The 21,801-nt window shown below is 44.1% G+C and overlaps 1 protein-coding gene across 1 annotated transcript; it reads right to left on the bottom strand.

Moving 5' to 3' along the window:
• Window positions 1–538: 538 nt before the first annotated feature.
• Window positions 539–7,649, bottom strand: LOC123738172 (NACHT, LRR and PYD domains-containing protein 3-like). The gene is made up of 10 exons (XM_045713285.1): window positions 7,148–7,649; window positions 4,793–6,701; window positions 4,438–4,692; window positions 4,101–4,274; window positions 3,633–3,800; window positions 3,322–3,492; window positions 2,980–3,153; window positions 2,776–2,822; window positions 670–987; window positions 539–558 (listed from the first exon to the last, which is right to left on the bottom strand). Exons 1-10 carry the CDS (start codon window positions 7,377–7,379, stop codon window positions 539–541), a joined length of 3,468 nt encoding a protein of 1,155 aa, XP_045569241.1. The 5' UTR covers window positions 7,380–7,649.
• Window positions 7,650–21,801: the final 14,152 nt, after the last annotated feature.

Below are 21,801 nucleotides of genomic sequence, written 5' to 3'. Positions count from 1 at the left end.
GTCGTTGTGATGAGACAGGTGTGTGTCATCTCTCTGAGTGGTGTCGTTGTGATGAGACAGGTGTGTGTCATCTCTCTGAGTGGTGTCGTTGTGATGAGACAGGTGTGTGTCATCTTCATCACTTTATATCAGACAGAGACACAACAACATGACTCTCAGTTCCATACAAAACTTTAGACATGAATCATTATTTACATCATCACCATATGTCATGTAAGACTATACCATTTCGATTTCCCACCTGAGTATCAGTAAAGTTCAATTCAATCTCCCCCCAAAAAACACAGACTAAATCTAATTACAGACATTAACATTATAAAAAAATGTTTCACTCTGATGATGGCTGCTTTCATTCCAGAGTCTCCCAGTTTGTTTCATTCCAGAGTCTCCCAGTTTGTTTCATTCCAGACTCTCCCTGTTTGTTTCATTCACAGAGTTTGGATTTTAACAGAGCCAAATATCTCCCTTTCATCACACATGATTTTGAACTGAGGGTAGAGTGGCTCAGTGAACTTGGTGTGGAATGTGTGCAGGTGGGTCAGTGTACCAGAGGAGACGCTGTAAAAGGACAGAGTGCCGGCTGGAAAGTCAAGATACACTCCTATACACTTTGGGTCAGGCCTGGGTGCTGATATAACTGAGAGCCTGATATCATGAATAAATGCGTACTGTTCATTGCAGCAAAAAGCCCAAAACACCTCTTATTCTCCATACCCCATCTGGGTGTATATGTCACCCCAATGTCAACCCAGCCAGTCCATTCAACCTGCCAGTAGGAACGACCATCAGACAGGGGCTCCCTGCAGCGTACTTTGGCCCACCTATCCGACTTTTTGGTCCGATGTGAGAAATCTGAGTCATCTGAATCCGAGAAATCAAAATAAGGATTTAGGTGAACCTGCGTTCTCCTCACCACCCTCGTGTTGTCCTCGGACAGAGTCAGGTCATCATCTGCTAACCTAAAGTCCATCTTCAGCTGGCAGGCATCTGTAGCAAGACAAAATACAGTACCAGTCAACATTTTGGACACACCTGCTCATTCAAGAGTTTTTCTTTATTTGTACTATTTTCTACATTGTAGAATAATAGTGAAGACATCAAAACTATGAAATAACACATATGGAATCATGTAGTAACCAAAAAAGTGTTAAGCAAATCGAAATACATTTTATATTTGAAATTCTTCAAATTAGCCACCCTTTGCCTTGATGACAGATTTGCACACTCTTCACATTCTCTCAACCAGCTTCATGAGGTAGTTACCTGAAATGCATTTCAATTAACTGGTGTGCCTTGTTAAAAGTTCATTTGTGGAATTTCTTTCCTTCTTAATGCGTTTGAGCCAATCAGTTGTGTTGTGATACTGAAGATAGCCCTATTTGATGAAAGACCAAGTACATATTATGGCAAGAACAGCTCAAATAAGGAAAGAGAAATGACAGTCCATCATTACTTTAAGACATGAAGGTCAGTCAATACGGAACATTTCAAGAACTTTGAAAGTTTCTTCAAGTGCAGTCGCAAAAACCATCAAGCGCTTTGATGAAACTGGGTTTCATGAGGACCTCCACAGGAAAGGAAGACCCAGAGTTATCTCTTCTGGAGAGAATAAGTTCATTAGCGTTACCAGCCTCAGAAATGGGCAATTAACTGCACCTCAGATTGCAGCCCCCAAAAATTATTCAAAGAGTAACAGACAGATCTCAACATCAGCTGTTCAGAGGAGACTGCGTGAATCAGGCCTTCATAGTCAAATTGCTGCAAAGAAACCACTACTAAAAGACCCCAATAATAACAAGAGACTTGCTTGGGCCAAGAAACACGAGCAATGGACGTTAGACCGGTGGAAATCTGTGCTTTGGTCTGATGAGTCCAAATTTGAGATTTTTGGTTCCAACCGCTGCGTCTTTGTGAGACACAGAGTAGGTGAACGGATGATCTCAGCATGTGTGGTTCCCGCCGTGAAGCATGGAGGAGGAGGTGTGATGGTCTGGGGTGCTTTGTTGGTGACACTGTCCATGAATTATTTTGAATTCAAGGCATACTTAACCAGCATGACTACCACAGCATTCTGCAGCGATACACCATCCCATCTGGTTTGCGCTTAGTGGGACTATAATTTGTTTTTCAACAGGACAATGACCCAAAACACAGCTCCAGGCTGTGTAAGGGCGATTTGACCAAGATGGACAGTGATGGAGTGCTGCATCAGATGACCTGGCCTCCACAATCACCCGACCTCAATCCAATTGAGATGGTTTGGGATGAGTTGGACCGCAGAGTGAAGGAAAAACAGCCAACAAGTGCTTAGCATTTGTGGGAACTCCTTCAAGACTGTTGGAAAATCAAATCAAATTTATTTAAATAGCCCTTCTTACATCAGCTGATATCTCAAAGTGCTGTACAGAAAAAACCATTCCAGGTGAGTACCTCATGAAGCTGGTTGAGAGAATGCCAAGAGTGTGCAAAGCTGTCATCAAGGCAAAGGGTGGATACTTTGAAGAATCTCAAATATAAAATATATTTTGATTTGTTTTACACTTTCTTGGTTACTACAGTATATGATTCCAAATGTGTTATTTCGTAGTTTTGATGTCTTTACTATTATTCTACAATGAAGAAAATAGTAAAAATAAAGAAAAACCCTTGAATAAGTAGGTGTGTCCAACCTTTTGACTGGTACAGTATGTGTTATGTTCTTTTCACAATTTTCTTATAAAGTTTAGGTGATTAAAAAGCTAGCTTTATATTCTTAAACGTATTTTGATGACTCACATTTCCTCAGGCCTGGTTTGATTTTGGACTCTCCACCATGGTCCAAACTATAGGACAAAAAACGAGTAATGTAGGGCCTATTGAACCTGATTACAGTGGAGATTGCCTTGATGAATTCACTATATAAAATAGGGTCTTGAAAGCCCATTGAGCAATGAGGTGTTAACAGAAGCAAAAGTAAAATCAACTACATTTTCCATTTACCTGAGTTTCTCCAGTCTACAGTGTGGATCTTCCAGTTTAGCAGAGAGCAGCTTCACTCCGGAGTCTCCTGGGTGATTGAAGCTCAGGTCAAGTTCTCTCAGGTGGGAGGGGTTTGATTCCAGAGCGGAGGCAAGAAATGTACAGCCTTTCTCTGTGACTAGACAACCAGAAAGCCTACAGAGAGAAGAGACAGCATAAAACAATGAACAACTGCTAGAGTATATATTTTTAGGTTAAAAAGTTTAAATTCTATTTAAGTGCAGTTCACTAGTTAAATCATTCCTATTTTACTGTTTTCTGAAGTTTACAGTATGATTTCACAAAACCAAATGTATAATCTACCTAAGAGTCTGTAAGTTACAGTTGGGGTTCCTCAGTCCAGCAGAGAGGAGCCTCATTCCAGAGTACCACAGATTGTTGTCTCTCAGGTCCAGCTCTCTCAGTACTGAGTATGACCACAGAACAGGAGCCAGAGAGACACAGGAACGTCTGGAGAGATTACACTCCCTTAGCCTTGGGATGGAAAGGGAGAGAATTTAACACTACGTTCTCTTGGTGTTTCCATTGTTACAGTACAGTTTAAAAAATGCAGTAATAAAATGTTTATTCTACTATAACATACAGAAGATGAAACATAGCGGTTTATTTCTCACCCCAGAGTATGTATCTGACAATGTGGATCCATCAGTCCAGCAGACAGCAGCTTTACTCCAGAGTCTCCCAGTTTGTTGCAGCCCAGACGCAGCTCCTCGAGCTGAGAGACTGCTATAGCAGAGGACAAAATTCCACAGGACTCCGCTGTAACCTCAGAACCAGTCAATCTGTCAAACACACAAAAAAATGCATAAACAAAATGTAAAGGGGAGTTGTCTTTAATCCAGAATAAATGAACCTATAGGGCCGTTTTCCAGACACAGATTAAGACAAATCCTGGACTAAGAAGCTAGTTAACAATCAATGTTAATGGATAAGGGCATATGTGCAATGTTTTTACATAAATTAACAAATCACCTAATGTCAAACCACATATGGAGTTGATTTGACCGTTTTGAAAATGACACACATGTCCCAATCCCTTCTATTGATCCTGAACTTCCCATTTAAACATTTTCATTACACACCGCAGGATCTTCAGTTTACAGTGTGGACTCAAAAGACCATTGGAGATCTGCTTCACCCCGGTGTCTGTCAGTTTGTTGTAGCTGAGATCCAGCTCTGTCAGACATGAGCCAGCTGACTGGAGAGCTGAGGCAACGGTTTCACAAATGTCATCTTTGAGATCACAACTGGTGATTCTATGTGAAACAACAACAAATAATTGAATTCTTCAAACTTGCCAACATGATTTAAGTTGTTTATCATTAAAGCTATTGCTTGGTTTCTTTGCCAGAGTAGATTTGAAGGTTAATAACTGTTCAAAAGTGTTCTGCTGTGTGTTGGTCCAGGCACAGAACTCACCTCAACACAAGTGGCTGGTTGTGAGGACCCATCAGCACAGCCTTTAGAAGCTCTGGTCCTGATCTTTCCATGTTGATATGGCTCAGGTTAAGTGACTCCAGTTGGCAGTTGGGACTGCTCAGTCCAACGAAGAGGGGCTTCGGGTCCAACAGGACATTGACGCTGAGGTCCAGCTCTCTCAGGTGGGAGTCAGGCAGCTGTAGTGCAGATGCCACTGTTTCACAGTAACTCATTGTAAGGCGGCAGTCTGCTAGTCTTCAGAGGAGAGATGTTTATTATGAGAGGTGTGGATGTAGTATAGTACTAAATAAATGGCTAGAAGACACATACTGTACACATCAACACTTCAACTCACATGGCCTTTTGGCAGCATCGAACAGCTGGGACCAGCCTCTTACGCCCCTCATCTGACGTGTTGTATTCTCTCAGGTCCAGTTTGTCTAACACTTCCTCTGACATCAAGAGTACATATGCCATCGCCGAGCACTGTGCAGGCATCAGCTTCTTCTCAGAAGGGTTCTTGGATGTCAAGAACCTTTGAATTTCATTCACAAATGAGGTATCGTTCAACTCGATCAAACAGTGGAAGAGATTGATGCACCTCTCTGGGGAGGGATAATGTCTTTGTTTTTCGTCTGAAAGCCTATCTTTGATGTACTGGATGGTCTTCTGGATGCTCTCTGTGTCTCCCTCTGTCTGGAGCCGTAGGCTTTTCAAGAGGATCTGATTGGACTCCAGTGAGATGCCCAGAAGGAAGCGGAGGAAGAGGTCTAGATGACCGGTCTTGCTCTTCAAAGCTTCATCCACCGCACTTCTCTGCAAGTCATGCAGTGTTTTCTGCTGCTGCTGAGATCCCCTGGGTTGTGGCCTGATGTCCTCACCTTCTCCAAAATACCAGTCATTCGATCTTGGTAACCTGATCTCTCTTGACACAAACGGGTTGATGTTTTCACAGACAAAGAGGTGGGAAACATAGAGTGCTGCAAAGAACTCCTGAATGCTGAGATGCACAAAGCTGTACTTCTTTGCTTGAAACATTGGGTCCTCCTCTCTGAAGATCTCTGTGCACATACCTGAGAGCAAGAAGGCTTCATTGACATCAACGTCACACTTTCTCAAATCTTCTTTAGAAAACACCTGATTGCTCTTTGCCAGGTTTTGGAAGGCTAGTTTTCCAAGCTTCAGAATGATCTGTACGTCAGGCTCTGACAGATTACGAGGATCTGGTTGGTTTTCCCCATGGTACTTCTTGTTCTTCATGTTTGTCAGAGTGAGTAGGAAGCGAATGTACATCTCAGACAAAGTTTTAGGTACTTTTCCATTGTCATTTTTGCTCAACATTTTCCCAAGAACCATGGCAGTAATCCAACAGAAGACAGGAATGTGGCACATGATGTGGAGGCTTCTTGATGTCTTGATGTGGGAGATCGTTCTGCTGGCCAGGTTTTCATCATCACTGAATCTTTTCCTGAAGGATTCTTCTTTCTGTGGGTCGTTGAATCCCCGAACTTCTGTTACACGGTCAAAACAGTCAGAGGGTATCTTATCAACTGCTGCTGGTCGGGAGGTAATCCAGAGGAGAGCTTCAGGAAGCAGATTCCCCTTGATGAGGTTTGTCAGCAACACTTCTACTGATGTTGTCTTGGTTATGTTAGACAAGATCTTGTTGTTATGGAAACACAGTGGAAGTTGACTTTCATCGAGGCCATCAAAGATGAACACGACTTTGCAGTCGGCAAACTTCTTTGCGTCCTTCATATCTGTTAGTTCAGGGTGGAAGTCACTCAGGAGTTCCAAGAGATTGCAGTCATCTTTGATCAAATTCAAGTCCCTAAATGAAAGTGCGAAGACAAAATCTACATCCTGATTGGCTATTCCTTCTGCCCAGTCAAGGATGAACTTCTGCACTGAGACTGTTTTTCCAATGCCAGCGATGCCCTTTGTCAGCACAGTTCTGATGGGTACCTCTTGTTTGGATTGGGATTTGTCATTATGTTCCTCTGTCTTAGGGTCTAAAGATCTAAAGATGTCATTGCAGTTGATTGCATCGTCTTGAAATGCTTTAGTCCGAGCCGTATCTTCAATCTGCCATACCTCATGCTCCTTATTAACCCCTTCACTCTCCCCAGCTGTGATGTAGAGCTCTGTGTAGATCTTGTCAAGCAATGTTGGGTTTCCCCATTTTCCAAGCCCCTCAAAGATGCTCCCAAACTTCTTCTTCATGTTGGACTTGTGTTTGTCCTTGACTTTTGGCAGCTCTTCATCTAATGAGGAAAGAAAATTGATAGTGTCGTTGGATTATAAAGTATATTTTATCTGCAGTATTCAGTAAAGTAACAAACACAATACCTTCAGTTACTGGTTTCAAAGTCCAATTTCCTTTATGGGCGTACTTTATGTGTGTGTGTGTGTGTGTGTGTGTGTGTGTGTGTGTGTGTGTGTGTTAATCTACAATTGGTTCATCCACTTTTTGAACTTAATTATTTCCTGTATACCCATTGATTCTTGAAGAATACAATTTACAAATACCTCATGAGCTTAGTTCAACTTTCGTACCCTTTCAGAACACAAAATATAAGCTTAATTGTATTGTACTATTTGACAGGAACACTGCATATTAACTAATCAACATTTCTGTAATAATTCGTCTTGTTTTTCTTGTGCTATTATTTTCTATTATAACAAAAATAACAATAAAGAATTGTCTTACCAGCACCATGTGAAGGGATAGTAACACTGATGTTTTGATAAACTGAACCTCCGACATTGCAGCCAACAAGCTGGGGTGCAGCGACAACAGAACCACCCTGAGCCATAATGGAGGACTGTGTTGGGGCAGGCTGAGCCGTAATGGAGGACTGTGGAGGGGCAGGCTGAGCCGTAATGGAGGACAGTGGACCAGAGTCCTGGGCTGGAATGAGTGACTGAGGAGTCTGATCCATGATATTACAAAATCAGTCCCCTTCCCCTGAGAGAGCCAGAGGCAGAGAAAGAACAATATACACTGAACACATTCCTTATATTGAGTTGCACCCCCTTTTGCCCTCAGAACACCTTCCTAATATTGAGTTGCACCCCCTTTTGCCCTCAGAACAGTCTCAATTCGGTATCAGTATTGTAGTCCTATGCCACAACCACAAAAGGCTAGAATTGCCATCATAAACATGTAGGATACACAAAGGATACATAGTTGACTTGGAGAAAGATGGCGTAGTATATTTATATTATTTAAACAGGTATACAGTGGGGGGAAAAAGTATTTGATCCCCTGCTGATTTTGTATGTTTGCCCACTGACAAAGAAAGGATCAGTCTATAATTTTAATGGTAAGTTTATTTGAACAGTGAGAAAGAGAATAACAACAAAAATATCCAGAAAACGCATGTCAGAAATGTTATAAATTGATTTGCATTTTAATTAGGGAAATAAGTCTTTGACCCCCTCTCAATCAGAAAGATTTCTGGCTCCCAGGTGTCTTTTATACAGGTAACGAGCTGAGATTTGGAGCACACTCTTAAAGGGAGTGCTCCTAACCGCAGCTTGTTACCTGTAAAAAAGACACCTGTCCACAGAAGCAATCAATCAATCAGATTCCAAACGCTCCACCATGGCCACGACCAAAGAGCTCTCCAAGGATGTCAGGGACAAGATTGTAGACCTACACAAGGCTGGAATGGGCTACAAGACCGTCGCCAAGCAGCTTGGTGAGAAGGTGGTAACATTTGGTGCGATTATTCGCAAATGGAAGAAACACAAAAGAACTGTCAATATTCCTCGGCCTGGGGCTCCATGCAAGATCTCACCTCGTGGAGTTGCAATGATCATGAGAACGGTGAGGAATCAGCCCAGAACTACACGGGAGGATCTTGTCAATGATCTCAAGGCAGCTGGGACCATAGTCACCAAGAAAACAATTGGTAACACACTACGCCATGAAGGACTGAAAACCTGCAGTGCCCGCAAGGTCCCCCTGCTCAAGAATACATATACATGCCCGTCTGAAGTTTGCCAATGAACATCTAAATGACTCAGAGGACAACTGGTGAAAGTGTTGTGGCCAGATGAGACCAAAATGGAGCTCTTTGACATCAACTCAACTCGCCGTGTTTGGAGGAGGAGGAATGCTGCCTATGACCCCAAGAACACCATCTCCACCGTCAAACATGGAGGTGGAAACATTATGCTTTGGGGGTGTTTTTCTGCTAAGGGGACAGGACAACTTCACCGCATCAAAGGGATGATGGACGGGGCCATGTACCATCAAATCTTGGGTGAGAACCTCCTTCCCTCAGCCAGGGCATTGAAAATGGGTCGTGGATGGGTATTCCAGCATGACAATGATCCAAAACACACGGCCAAGGCAACAAAGGAGTGGCTCAAGAAGAAGCACATTAAGGTCCTGGAGTGGCCTAGCCAGTCTCCAGACCTTAATCCCATAGAAAATCTGTGGAGGGAGCTGAAGGTTCGAGTTGCCAAACGTCAGCCTCGAAACCTTAATGACTTAATGAAGATCTGCAAAGAGGAGTGGGCCAAAATCCCTCCTAAGATGTGTGCAAACCTGGTGGCCAACTACAAGAAACGTCTGACCTCTGTGATTGCCAACAAGGGTTTTGCCACCAAGTACTAAGTCATGTTTTGCAGAGGGGTCAAATACTTATTTCCCCCATTAAAATGCTAATAATTTTATAACATTTTTGACATGCGTTTTTCTGGATTTTGTTGTTGTTATTCTGTCTCTCACTGTTCAAATAAACCTACCATTAAATTTATAGACGGATAATTTCTTTGTAAGCGGGCAAACATACAAAATCAGCAGGGGATCAAATACTTTTTTCCCCCACTGTTCATTCTCTTTTACAATAAAGATCTGACCACGATAAGAGCGAGACACTGTGCAGCAAAGCAGACAATTCTTTAAATCTCAACACATAAACAGAAAAGGTAAAAGACAAATGTACAACATGGGTAGGATGTAACACGTATCAATATAACGGCTATATAGAGCTTTGAATCCCTAAAAATATGACATTTACCCTATGTAAGTTGTCTTGTCGTCCAGTCTACAACGGGCATTGTAGAGTAGACTACTTCCTGAACGTTACAGTTAACCGCAAAGTTTCATATCCTCTGGCAACTGTTCTATTCTAACAGGCTTGGTGATTGGATTCAAACAAATAGGTCTGAGCTTGTGATACAAAACTGCGTCTGTCTGTCCATCTGTCTGTCTGTCCATCTCTCTGTCTGTCTGTCTAGGTCTTAGGTCACGTTTAAATTAAGGGTTTAACATTTGCCAGGTATAATCTTTGGGATTTGACTCCTCCTTGATGTTAAGCAGGGAGAATATATTTTTGGGTGGTGGTGGTGGAGGTGACTCCTCCTTGATGTTAAGCAGGGAGAATATATTTTTGGGTGGTGGTGGTGGAGGTGACTCCTTCTTGATGTTAAGCAGGGAGAATATATTTTTGGATGGTGGAGGTGGAGGTCATGGTCTGGGGCTGTTTTTCATGGTTTGGGCCGCTTAATTGCAGTGAAGGGAAATGTTAACGCTACAGCATACCCCCCAAACACACGCTACTTAGAGGAGGAGCCCCCCCATAGCAGACAGGGAGGAGAGGAGCCCCCCATAGCAGACAGGGAGGAAGAGCCCCCCATAGCAGACAAGGAGGAGAGGAGCCCCCCATAGCAGGCAGGGAGGAGAGGAGCCCCCCATAGCAGACAGGGAGGAGAGGAGCCTGCATAGCAGACAGGGAGGTGAGGAGCCCCCATAGCAGACAGGGAGGAGAGGAGCCCTCATAGCAGACAGGGAGGAAGAGCCCCCCATAGCAGACAGGGAGGAAGAGCCCCCATAGCAGACAGGGAGGAGAGGAGCCCCCCATAGCAGACAGGAGGGAAGAGCCCCCCCATAGCAGACAGGGAGGAAGAGCCCCCCATAGCAGACAGGGAGGAGAGGAGCCCCCCATAGCAGACAGGAGGGAAGAGCCCCCGTAGCAGACAGGGAGGAAGAGCCCCCATAGCAGACAGGGAGGAGAGGAGCCCCCCCATAGCAGACAGGGAGGAGAGGAGCCCCCATAGCAGACAGGGAGGAAGAGCCCCCATAGCAGACAGGGAGGAGAGGAGCCCCCATAGCAGACAGGGAGGAGAGGAGCCCGCATAGCAGACAGGGAGGTGAGGAGCCCCCATAGCAGACAGGAAGGAGAGGAGCCCCCCATAGCAGACAGGGAGGAGAGGAGCCCGCATAGCAGACAGGGAGGAGCCCCCCATAGCAGACAGGGAGGAGAGGAGCCCCCATAGCAGACAGGGAGGAGAGGAGCCCGCATAGCAGACAGGGAGGAAGAGCCCCCCATAGCAGACAGGGAGGAAGAGCCCCCAATAGCAGACAGGGAGGTGAGGAGCCCCCATAGCAGACAGGGAGGAGAGGAGCCCCCCATAGCAGGCAGGGCGGAAGAGCCCCCCATAGCAGACAGGGAGGAGAGGAGCCCTCATAGCAGACAGGGAGGAGAGGAGCCCCCATAGCAGACAGGGAGGAGAGGAGCCCCCATAGCAGACAGGGAGGAGAGGAGCCCTCATAGCAGACAGGGAGGAGAGGAGCCCCCATAGCAGACAGGGAGGAGAGGAGCCCCCCATAGCAGACAGGGTGGAGAGGAGCCCCAATAGCAGACAGGGACGAGAGGAGCCCCCATAGCAGACAGGGACGAGAGGAGCCCCCCATAGCAGTTGTGTGTTGTGTCAGTCTGCTGTCTGTCATGTCTTCTTGTCAAAATGGAGTCTGTCTTACAGTAACACACCTGTTCTTTGCTGTGACATCACGAATCACCAATATGATTCTAACCAACCTGCCACATTACTGTTCAGAAACTAGTATTGCTACTGTAGAGCCGACCAATCACTTCCCAGAATCAGACCTGATTGGACACTTTTTCCCCCTTTTCTTTTCACCCCCCCAATTTCGTGGTATCCAATTGGTAGTTACAGTCTCGTCTCATCGCTGCAACTCCCATACGGACTCGGGAGAGGCGAAGGTCAAGAGCCATGCGTCCTCCGAAACACAACCCAACCTAGCCACACTGCTTCTTGACACAATGCACATCCAACCCGGAAGCCAGCCGCACTAATGTGTCGGAGGAAACACCGTACACCTGGCGACCTGGTCAGCGTGCACTGCACCCGGCCCGCCACAGGAGTCGCTAGTGCGCGATGAGACAAGGATATCCCTGCAGGCCAAACCCTCCCTAACCCGGACGACGCTGGGTTGGATGTGCATTGTGTCAAGAAGCAGTGTGGCTAGGTTGGGTTGTCTCGTCCCACCTCAGTATCTTCAGTTTACAGTGTGGACTCATAAGCCCAGTGGAGATCCTCTCCACCCCGGTGTCTGTCAGTTTGTTGTAGCTGAGGTCCAGTTCTGTCAGACGGCTGTTCTCCGACACCAGAGATGAGCCTAACGTATCATAGCAGTCCTCTTTGAGAACGCATCCCACAAACCTAGGAATACCAACAAAAAATGTGCAATTTCCAATACAAATTATTGTATAATATATGCATATAATTCTAGGATTAAATTTCCTCACTTACTAAGAATTACTTCACAGGTGGGTTTAAACAGATCTCCCCCAATTTAGAATCATATGAATGAATGCAAAACAATAAACACTTCCAAGGTAGTAGAAGGTAAGTCAACTGCAGCCCTCCTACCACAAACTATTCTGCTTCATTTGGGTTTTAAAATGGTGCCTTATTACTTTGCAGACATTGGCCTGGACTTGGCTTGTATGTAATCATGGAATTCTTGGAAATGCTTGCAAAGCAAAGCGATGATAAATAACATCTGAACTTCCATAGCCTTCCTGCAGTGTCTAACTACCGGGACCAGTCTCCTACCACCCTCTAGTGTTGTACTGTATTTTCTCATGTTATATTCACCCAGCGCCTCCTCTGACATCAGCAGCATGTAGGTCAGCGCTGAACCCTGACCAGGGGTCAACTACCTCTCAGTCCGACTTTGAATTTCCTCCACCGGCGAGTTATTGTTCAACTCCATCAAACAGAGAAGGAGATTAATACACTGCTCCGAGGAGTACTGCTTCAAAGGTCAATAAAAACGGGTTGCCATGGTTGCCAGGTGAGAGCTTATCCTTGATGTACTGATTGTCTTCTGGATGCTCTCTGTGTCTCCCCTCTGTCTGGAGCTGTAGGCTTTTCAAGAGGATCTGATTGGACTCCAGTGAGATGCCCAGAAGGAAGCGGAGGAAGAGGTCGAGATGACCGGTCTCGCTCTTCAACGCTTCGTCCACAGCACTCCTCTGCAAGTCATGCAATGTTCTCTGAGAACCTTCAGGTTGAGGGAGGATGTCTTCCTCATCAAGAGGAACCGGTAACCTCGTATGTCTTGAAATGAACGAGGTTGACATTTTCACTTACATAAACGTAGGGAAATGTAGAGTGCAGCGAAGAACTCTTGAATGGTGAGATGCACAAAGCTGTATGTCTTTGTTCTAAACATTGGGTCCTCCTCTCTGAAGATCTCTGCACATCCCTGAGAGCAAGAAGGCTTCGTTGACATCAATGCCACACTCTCTCAGATCGTCTTCAGCAACACCAGATTGCTCTTTTCCAAGTTTTGGAAGGCTAGTTTTCAAATCTTCAGAATAATCTGTACAAATCAAATCCAATGTATTGGTCACATACACGTGTTTAGCAGATGTTATTCCAGGTGTAGCGAAATGCTTGTGCTTCTAGCTCCGACAGTGTAGTAATATTTAACAAGTAATATCTAACAGTTTCACAACATATACCCAAAATGCACGTAAATCTAAGTAAGGAATGGATAAGAATATATATATACATATGTCAGAGCGGCATTGGACTAAGATACAGTGGCATAGTATAGAATACAGTATATACATATGAAATGGGTGATGTAATATTTACACACAATTAAAGTGACTAAGATACCGTAGAATAGTACAGAGTACAGTTTACACATATGAGATGAGTAATGCAAGATACGTAAACATTATTAAAGTGGCTAGTGTTTAATTTCCTTAAAGTGGACAGTGATTCCTAATCTATCTCTATAGGCAGCAGCCTCTGATGTGTTGTAGATGGCTGTTTAACAGTCTGATGGCTTTGAGATAGAAGCTGTTTTTCAGTCTCTCGGTCCCAGCTTTGATGCACCTGTACTGACCTTGCCTTCTGGATGATAGCGGGGTAAACAGGCAGTGGCTCGGGTGGTTGATGTCCTTGATGATCTTTTTGGCCTTCCTATGGAGGGTGGAGATTTGCCACCGGTAATGCGTTGGGCAGACTGCACCACCCTCTGGAGAGCTTTGCGGTTGTGGGCGGTGTTGTTGCCGTATCAGGCGGTGATACAGCCCGACAGGATGCTCTCAATTGTGCATCTGTAAAAGTTTGTGAGAGTTTTAGGTGTTAAGACAATTTCTTTAGCCTCCTGAGGTTGAAGAGACACTGTTGCCCCTTGTTCACCACACTGTCTCTGTGGGTGGACCATTTCAGTTAGTCAGTGATGTGTATGCCGAGGAACTTGAAGCTTTCCACCTTCTCCACTGTGGTCCCAACGATGTGGATAAGGGGGTGCGCCCTCTGCTGTTTCCTGAAGTCCACGATCATCTGCTTAGTTTTGTTGACGTTGAGTGAGATGTTATGTTCCTGGCACCACACTCCCAGAGCCCTCACCTCCTCCCTGTAGGCTGTCTCATCGTTGTTGGTAATCAAGCCTACTACTGTTGTGTCGTCTGCAAACTTGATGATTGAATTTGAGGCGTGCTTGGCCACGCAGTCACGGGTGAACAGGGAGTACAGGAGAGGGCTGAGCACACACCCTTGTGGGGCCCCAGGGTTAAGGATCAGCGAAGAAGTGTTGTTTCCTCCTTCACCACCTGGGGGCAACCCGTCAGGAAGTCCAGGACCCAGTTGCACAGGGCGAGGTTCAGACCCATGGCCTCGTGCTTGATGATGAGCTTGGAGGGTACTATGGTGTTGAATGCTGAGCTATAGTCAATGAACAGCATTCTTACATAGGTATTCCTCTTGTCCAGATGGGACAGAGCAGTGTGCAGTGTGGTGGCGATTGCATCGTCTGTGGATCTATTGGGCGGAAAGCAAATTGAAGTGGGTCTCGGGTGGCAGGTAAGGTGGAGGTGATATGATCCTTGACTAGTCTCTCAAAACACTTCATGATGACAGAGGTGAGTGCAACGGGCGATAGTCATTTAGTTCAATTACCTTTGCTTTCTTAGGTACAGGGACAATGGTGGCCATCTTGAAGCATGTGGGGACAACAGACTGACCGATAACAAAGTGACAGATTACGAGGATCTGATTCATTTTTCTCGTGATACTTCATGTTTGTCAGAGTGAGAAGGAAGCGAATGTACATCTCAGTCAGAGTTTTAGGGACTTCTTCAGAACATGTTCCTAAGAACCATGGCAGTAATCCAACAGAAGACTGGAATGTGACACATGATGAAGAGACTCCTCTATGTCTTCATGTGTGAGATGATTTTGCTGGACAGGTTTTCATCATCACTGAATCTCTTCTTGAAGTATTCTTCTTTCTGTGGGTCTTTCAGATTCCCCTTGATGAGGTTTGTCAGCAGCACGTCCACTGATGTTGTGTTGGTTACATTAGACAACCTCTTGTTGTCATGGAAATCCAGTGGAAGTTGACTTTCATCCAGACCATCCAAGATGAACATGACTTTACCGTCGGCCACCTTCTTTGTGTCCTTCATATTTAAAAGTTCAGGGTGGAAGTCACTCAGGAGCTCCAACAGACTGTACTGGTTAACTTTGTTACGAATGGAATAGAACGGAAGGGTGAAGACTATCTACATCCTGATTGGCTTTTCCTTCTGCCCAGTCAAGGATGAACTTCTGCACTGAGACTGATTCTCCGATGCCAGCGATACCCTTCGTCAGCACAGTTCTGACGGATGCCTCTTCAATCAAATCAATCAAATTTATTTTTATATAGCCCTTCGTACATCAGCTGATATCTCAAAGTGCTGTACAGAAACACAGCCTAAAACCCCAAACAGCAAGCAAAGCATGTGAAAGAAGCACGGTGGCTAGGGAAAACTCCCTAGGAAAAACTCCCTAGAAAGGCCAAAAACCTAGGAAGAAACCTAGAGAGGAACCAGGCTATGAGGGGTGGCCAGTCCTCTTCTGGCTGTGCAGGGTGGATATTATAACAGAACATGGTCAAGATGTTAAAATGTTCATAAATGACCAGCATGGTCAAATAATAATAATCATAGTAGTTGTCGAGGGTGCAACAAGCACGTCCGGTGAACAGGTCAGGGTTCCATAGCCGCAGGCAGAACAGTTGAAACTGGAGCAGCAGCACGGCCAGGTGGACTGGGGACAGCAAGGAGTCATCATACCAGGTAGTCCTGATGCATGGTCCTAGGGCTCAGGTCCTCCGAGAGAAAGACAGAAAGAGAGAAGAGAGAATTAGAGAGAGCATATTTAAATTCACACAGGACACCGGATAAGACAAGAGAAATACTCCAGATGTAACAGACTGACCCTAGCCCCCCGACACATAAACTACTGCAGCATAAATACTGGAGGCTGAGACAGGAGGGATCAGAAGACACTGTGGCCCCATCCGATGATACCCCGGACAGGGCCAAACAGGCAGGATATAACCCCACCCACTTTGCCAAAGCACAGCCCCCACACCACTAGAGGGATGTCTCCAACCACCAACTTACCGTCCTAAGACAAGGCCGAGTATAGCCCACAGCAATCTCCGCCATGGCACAACCCAAGGGGGGGCGCCAACCCAGACAGGAAGACCACGTCAGTGACTCAACCCACTCAAGTGACGCACCCCTCCCATGGACGGCATGGAAGAACACCAGTAAGCCAGTGACTCAGCCCCTGTAAAAGGGTTAGAGGCAGAGAATCCCAGTGGAAAGAGGGGAACCGGCAAGGCAGAGACAGCAAGGGCGGTTCGTTGCTCCAGCCTTTCCGTTCACCTTCACACTCCTGGGCCAGACTATACTTAATCATAGGACCTACTGAAGAGATAAGTCTTCAGTAAAGACTTAAAGGTTGAGACTGAGTCTGCGTCTCTCACATTGGTAGGCAGACCATTCCATAAAAATGGAGCTCTATAGGAGAAAGCCCTACCTCCAGCCGTTTGCTTAGAAATTCTAGGGACAATTAGGAGGCCTGCGTCTTGTGACCGTAGCGTACGTGTAGGTATGTACGGCAGGACCAAATCGGAAAGATAGGTAGGAGCAAGCCCATGTAATGCTTTGTAGGTTAGCAGTAAAACCTTGAAATCATCCCTTGCCTTAACAGGAAGCCAGTGTAGGGAGGCTAGCACTGGAGTAATATGATCACATTTTTTGGTTCTAGTCAGGATTCTAGCAGCCGTATTTAGCACTAACTGAAGTTTATTTAGTGCTTTATCCGGGTAGCCGGAAAGTAGAGCATTGCAGTAGTCCAGCCTAGAAGTAACAAAAGCATGGATAAATTTTTCTGCGTCATTTTTGGACAGAAAGTTTCTGATTTTTGCAATGTTACGTAGATGTAAAAAAGCTGTCCTTGAAACAGTCTTGATATGTTCTTCAAAAGAGAGATCAGGGTCCAGAGTAACGCCGAGGTCCTTCACAGTTTTATTTGAGACGACTGTACAACCATCCAGATTAATTGTCAGATTCAACAGAAGATCTCTTTGTTTCTTGGGACCTAGAACAAGCATCTCTGTTTTGTCCGAGTTTAAAAGTAGAAAGTTTGCAGCCATCCACTTCTTTATGTCTGAAACACAGGCTTCTAGCGAGGGCAATTTTGGGGCTTCACCATGTTTCATTGAAATGTACCGCTGTGTGTCGTCCGCATAGCAGTGAAATTTAACATTATGTTTTCGAATGACATCCCCAAGAGGTCAAATATATGTTGGAATATGGATTTGAAGATGTCATTGCAGTGATTGCATGGTCTTGAAATGCTGTGGTCCGAGCTGTATCTTCAATCTGCTGAACCTCATGCTCTTTATTAACCCCTTCACTCTCCCCAGCTGTGATGTAGAGCTCTGTGTATATCTTGTCAAGCAATGTTGGATTCCCCAGCTGTGATGTAGAGCTCTGTGTAGATCTTGTCAAGCAATGTTGGATTCCCAAGCTGTGTTATAGAGTTCTGTATAGATCTTGTTGAGCAATGTTGGATTCCCCAGCTGTGATATCGAGTTCTGTATAGATATTGTTGAGCAATGTTGGATTCCCCAGCTGTGATATCGAGTTCTGTATAGATCTTGTTGAGCAATGTTGGATTCCCCAGCTGTGTTATAGAGTTCTGTATAGATCTTGTTGAGCAATGTTGGATTCCCCAGCTGTGATATCGAGTTCTGTATAGATCTTGTTGAGCAATGTTGGATTCCCCAGCTGTGATATCGAGTTCTGTATAGATCTTGTTGAGCAATGTTGGATTCCCCAGCTGTGATATAGAGTTCTGTATAGATCTCATTGAGCAATGTTGGATTTCCACGTTTTGCAATGCTCTCAAAGATGTTCCCAAACCTCTTCCTCATGTTGGACTTGAGGTTGTTTTTCAGTCCTTGCAGGTCTACTTCTAATTAGAAAAAATATAGAGATATTGAGTGGTTTGTTAGTCCGAGTGGGCCGTTCTAGTGTCTGTTATATGTCACTATGGGCGTTTTCACACAAAGTTAGTTTGCTATAGTTCTAATCAGTTTGTTTATTTGCTACATTGTATGGTTTTCATGTGGTCTGGTCGGTTTCACATTGCCAAATGCCAAACCAATGAAAGTGCCCAAACTAAACCATGTGTTCTTCATGCCGGTTGACTCATCCTGGGTTGTTTTTGTACAGTACGTAACCTAGTACTCCCAATGTAGAGGATGCTACGTAGCCTAAACATTTGAAGATTTAAATATGTGACTTCTTTACAAGGTCAATTCATGATATTAGCATAATAAATTCACTTTAAATAGGATAAAGTTTAGGACACCGCTGTGTTTTAAATGTCGCAAAACGCAGACGAAAAGTGAACTATAATGGAGATTAAAATTTGGTGTTTTTTAGCAGCGCTGTATCTGTTCATCTCAAATAAGTACAGAGGTTTGACTCACTGAAATTGACTCAATGTGTTTCTCTATTTCTTTTGAGAATGTACACATTTTTGTGTGACTCACCAGTAGCTGGATGACTTGTCTCTGTAGAGAGAGACGGAAACAGTCAAGCTCTTATTAAAAGCACTTATTTATCTTCGTAAATATCTTTATAATTTTCGTTCATAAAATAAAAAACGGAGATATAAAGTTTCTCAGCAGCAGCATGTGAACTCATAGTGATATTAATGTTAACTCAAGGTCCTGAATAAGGTGCATGTTTATAACTGTTTCAGCATAGAAAGTGACAGAATTACAGATAAGGCACTGGTTTACTGTATGTATCTTAGCTTTTGACGTAAAAGTAACCTTTCAGACACAGGTAACAAAAAAATTGCATTGCCTCGCTTTGAGCTCAAAACAAATATATATATATCTTGTTTCCTACTAAGAGGGGTAGTAGTCCTACTCTCAACAGAGTTTTGTGCAACATGTCTGCCTGGCCTTATCTTAGGAGGCTTGTCATTACCTTCACTCCCAGGTTAAACGCAGAGTATGTAGTATTGGTAAGGGTCATTGGACTTTTTAATTATGTGACATAATGGTTAGAAAAGATCTCGATGGATATTTTGTCTTATTCCCAGATTTCCTTTTTATACCCTTCCCAAAACTACATACTCAAGCTTTAATAAGGGTGGCCTTCTCAAGTTGAGTAAATGCCAGACATTTCCAAACATCCAAAGTAGCATTACTTCCTCAACAATGTGTCCATTTCAGTTAATACTGAATCATTTTCAAACACGTAAGGTATAAAACACTTACTTGAGCAGTTCACAATTGACTAAAATAACTGAAATGTTTGCCCAGGAAGAACTAGCCTATAGTTGTTAAAAGTGCATTATCTTCCTGAGCAGAGTACAGACGTACATTAATTGTGTCTCTTCTTCTCCACTACTTTGTGTTTTCTTGCTGACGACCTCTGCTGTGGCGATCATCGAGCCAGTGGATGGATTGATTCCAGCAAAACATCTGTGAAAACAAAGAGCACATCCAAGCAACATTTTAGAAAGATGATTATGTCCCCTGATGTCTTCAATAGTGTCTGAAGTGCTCTGCATTACCTCTGTACATTGTCCCCAGTTCAAATAATTCCTTCGCATTATGTGTTTATGCTCTCACAAAGGAGCCTTTCAAATGTATCAACATATCTTGATTCAATGAACCTGCCAAACCAAGCTGTGATACAAAACGCCTCAGTTTAAAGTCCCTCCCCCAATGGCATTCTCCCCAGGAAGAAGCATCTTTTTGTTTACCTTTGGATGAACTCTAAGTTGTGTGAAGCCTCCTCCTCGGTACTGCAGATTGAAGGTGTAGAATGAGGCAAAGAGAAAGCTACCGGTGCTGCCACAAAGTTGGAGTGGGCCGACATCATGACCCTCTTCTCCATGCTTATCATCCATTTGGCAGCAGCCATTGTGTCACCTGAAATCAGATCACATTTATGTTTCACAATTACCTCTGTGAAACATTGCTATTGTAAGGCCCTGTCTAAAAACAATTACTCACACAGAAAGTCTTATTGGATATACTACCTTGAACAATCAGTCTTGGTGAGTCCGGCAGGGGATTTGATCCCTCCACATCTGTGGCTGTGGCTGAAAGATATAAAACAACTAATACTATAACTTTCAATTCACATATTTTGAACATTTGGCACATCATCATTTTAAACTTCTAAAATACAAAGACAATTCTTATCTTATGCATAAGATGCAGATGAATGTAAAACTCACCTTGGCCTGTAGGAGTGCATCCGCCCTTCCCTTGAAATGGACCATCAGCAGGAGGACAACACAAGGCCAACTGCATTCGCTCCATCCTTTTCAAACCTTATGTGTGAAAAGGTATGGCCACTTACTCCTCAGCTCGGCTATCTTAGGTGCTGGGCTAGCGTTGATGGCACAGCGCTGTAAGTAAAATGTTGCTTGCATGAGCTGCGAGAGTTGTCCTCTGTCACCTCCTGTTGGCCCTTCTCTGGAATAAAGCTGCTCCATTTCCTTACGCTTTGCCTCCAAAGTTTCTTCCGTTTCTTCTGTGGGAAAGTCAGGCTGCCATCTTACACAGCCGTATTTGTCAGTTGGCCCTCTCACACTGACTACAGTCGATGAGCCTGAGAGTGTTTCTCTTTCTTAGCCGTACTAAATCAAATATCAAATCAAATTTTATAGGTCACATACACACGGTTAGCAGATGTTAATGCGAGTGTAGCGAAATGCTTGTGCTTCTAGTTCCGACAGTGCAGTAATATCTAACAAGTAATCTAACAATTCCCCAACAACTACCTAATACACACAAATAAAGGGTTGAATGAGAATATGTACATATAAGTATATGGATGAGCAATGGCCGATCAGCATAGGCAAGGTGCAGTAGATGGTATAAAATACAGTACCGTAATTTCCGGACTATTAAGCGCACCTGAATATAAGCCGCACCCACTGAATTTTAAAAATAATATTATTTTGAACATAAATAAGCCGCACATGTCTATAAGCCGCGGTGCCTACCGGTACATTGAAACAAATGAACTTTACACAGGCTTTAACGAAACACGGCTTGTAACAAAAATAAATAGGCTTTAACGAAACACGGCTTGTAACAAAATAAATAGGCTTTAACGAAACACGGCTTGTAACAAAAATAAATAGGCTTTAACGAAACACGGCTTGTAACAAAAATAAATAGGCTTTAACGAAACACGGCTTGTAACAAAAAAAAAAAAATAATCAGTAAGCTTTAGTTGTCTTTTTGCACTGAGTCAATTCCTCACGCTGCTGTTTCCAATGTCTTATCATCGACTCATTAAGACCAAGCTCCCGTGCAGCAGCTCTATTTCCTTTTCCAACAGCCAGATCAATCGCCTTCAACTTGAAAGCTGCATCATATGCATTTCTCTGTGTCTTTGCCATGATGAGGGTGACAAAATGACTACCGTATTCAGAATGATGGGAAGTTTGAGAGCGCTCGATTTAATCTAAACAGTAAACAAAAAGTTGTTTGACCTTAACCCGTTCGGCAATTTCATTGGTCTAATGAAAGCTTCATGCTGGCAAAAACTGAGCACATCACAGAATGTGTTTTTTGGAGAAAAAAAATTGAAAGCGGGAAAAATTCATATATTAGCCGCGTCATTGTTTAAGCCGCGGGGTTCAAAGCGTGGGAAAAAAGTTGCAGCTTATAGTCCGGAATTTACAGTACATACATGTGAT

The sequence above is a fragment of the Salmo salar genome, chromosome ssa02 (assembly GCF_905237065.1).
Source record: "Salmo salar chromosome ssa02, Ssal_v3.1, whole genome shotgun sequence".
NCBI classification, from domain to species: domain Eukaryota; kingdom Metazoa; phylum Chordata; class Actinopteri; order Salmoniformes; family Salmonidae; genus Salmo; species Salmo salar.
Note: the sequence above shows the minus strand (reverse complement) of the source record. Positions and strands in the feature narration are given on the sequence as shown.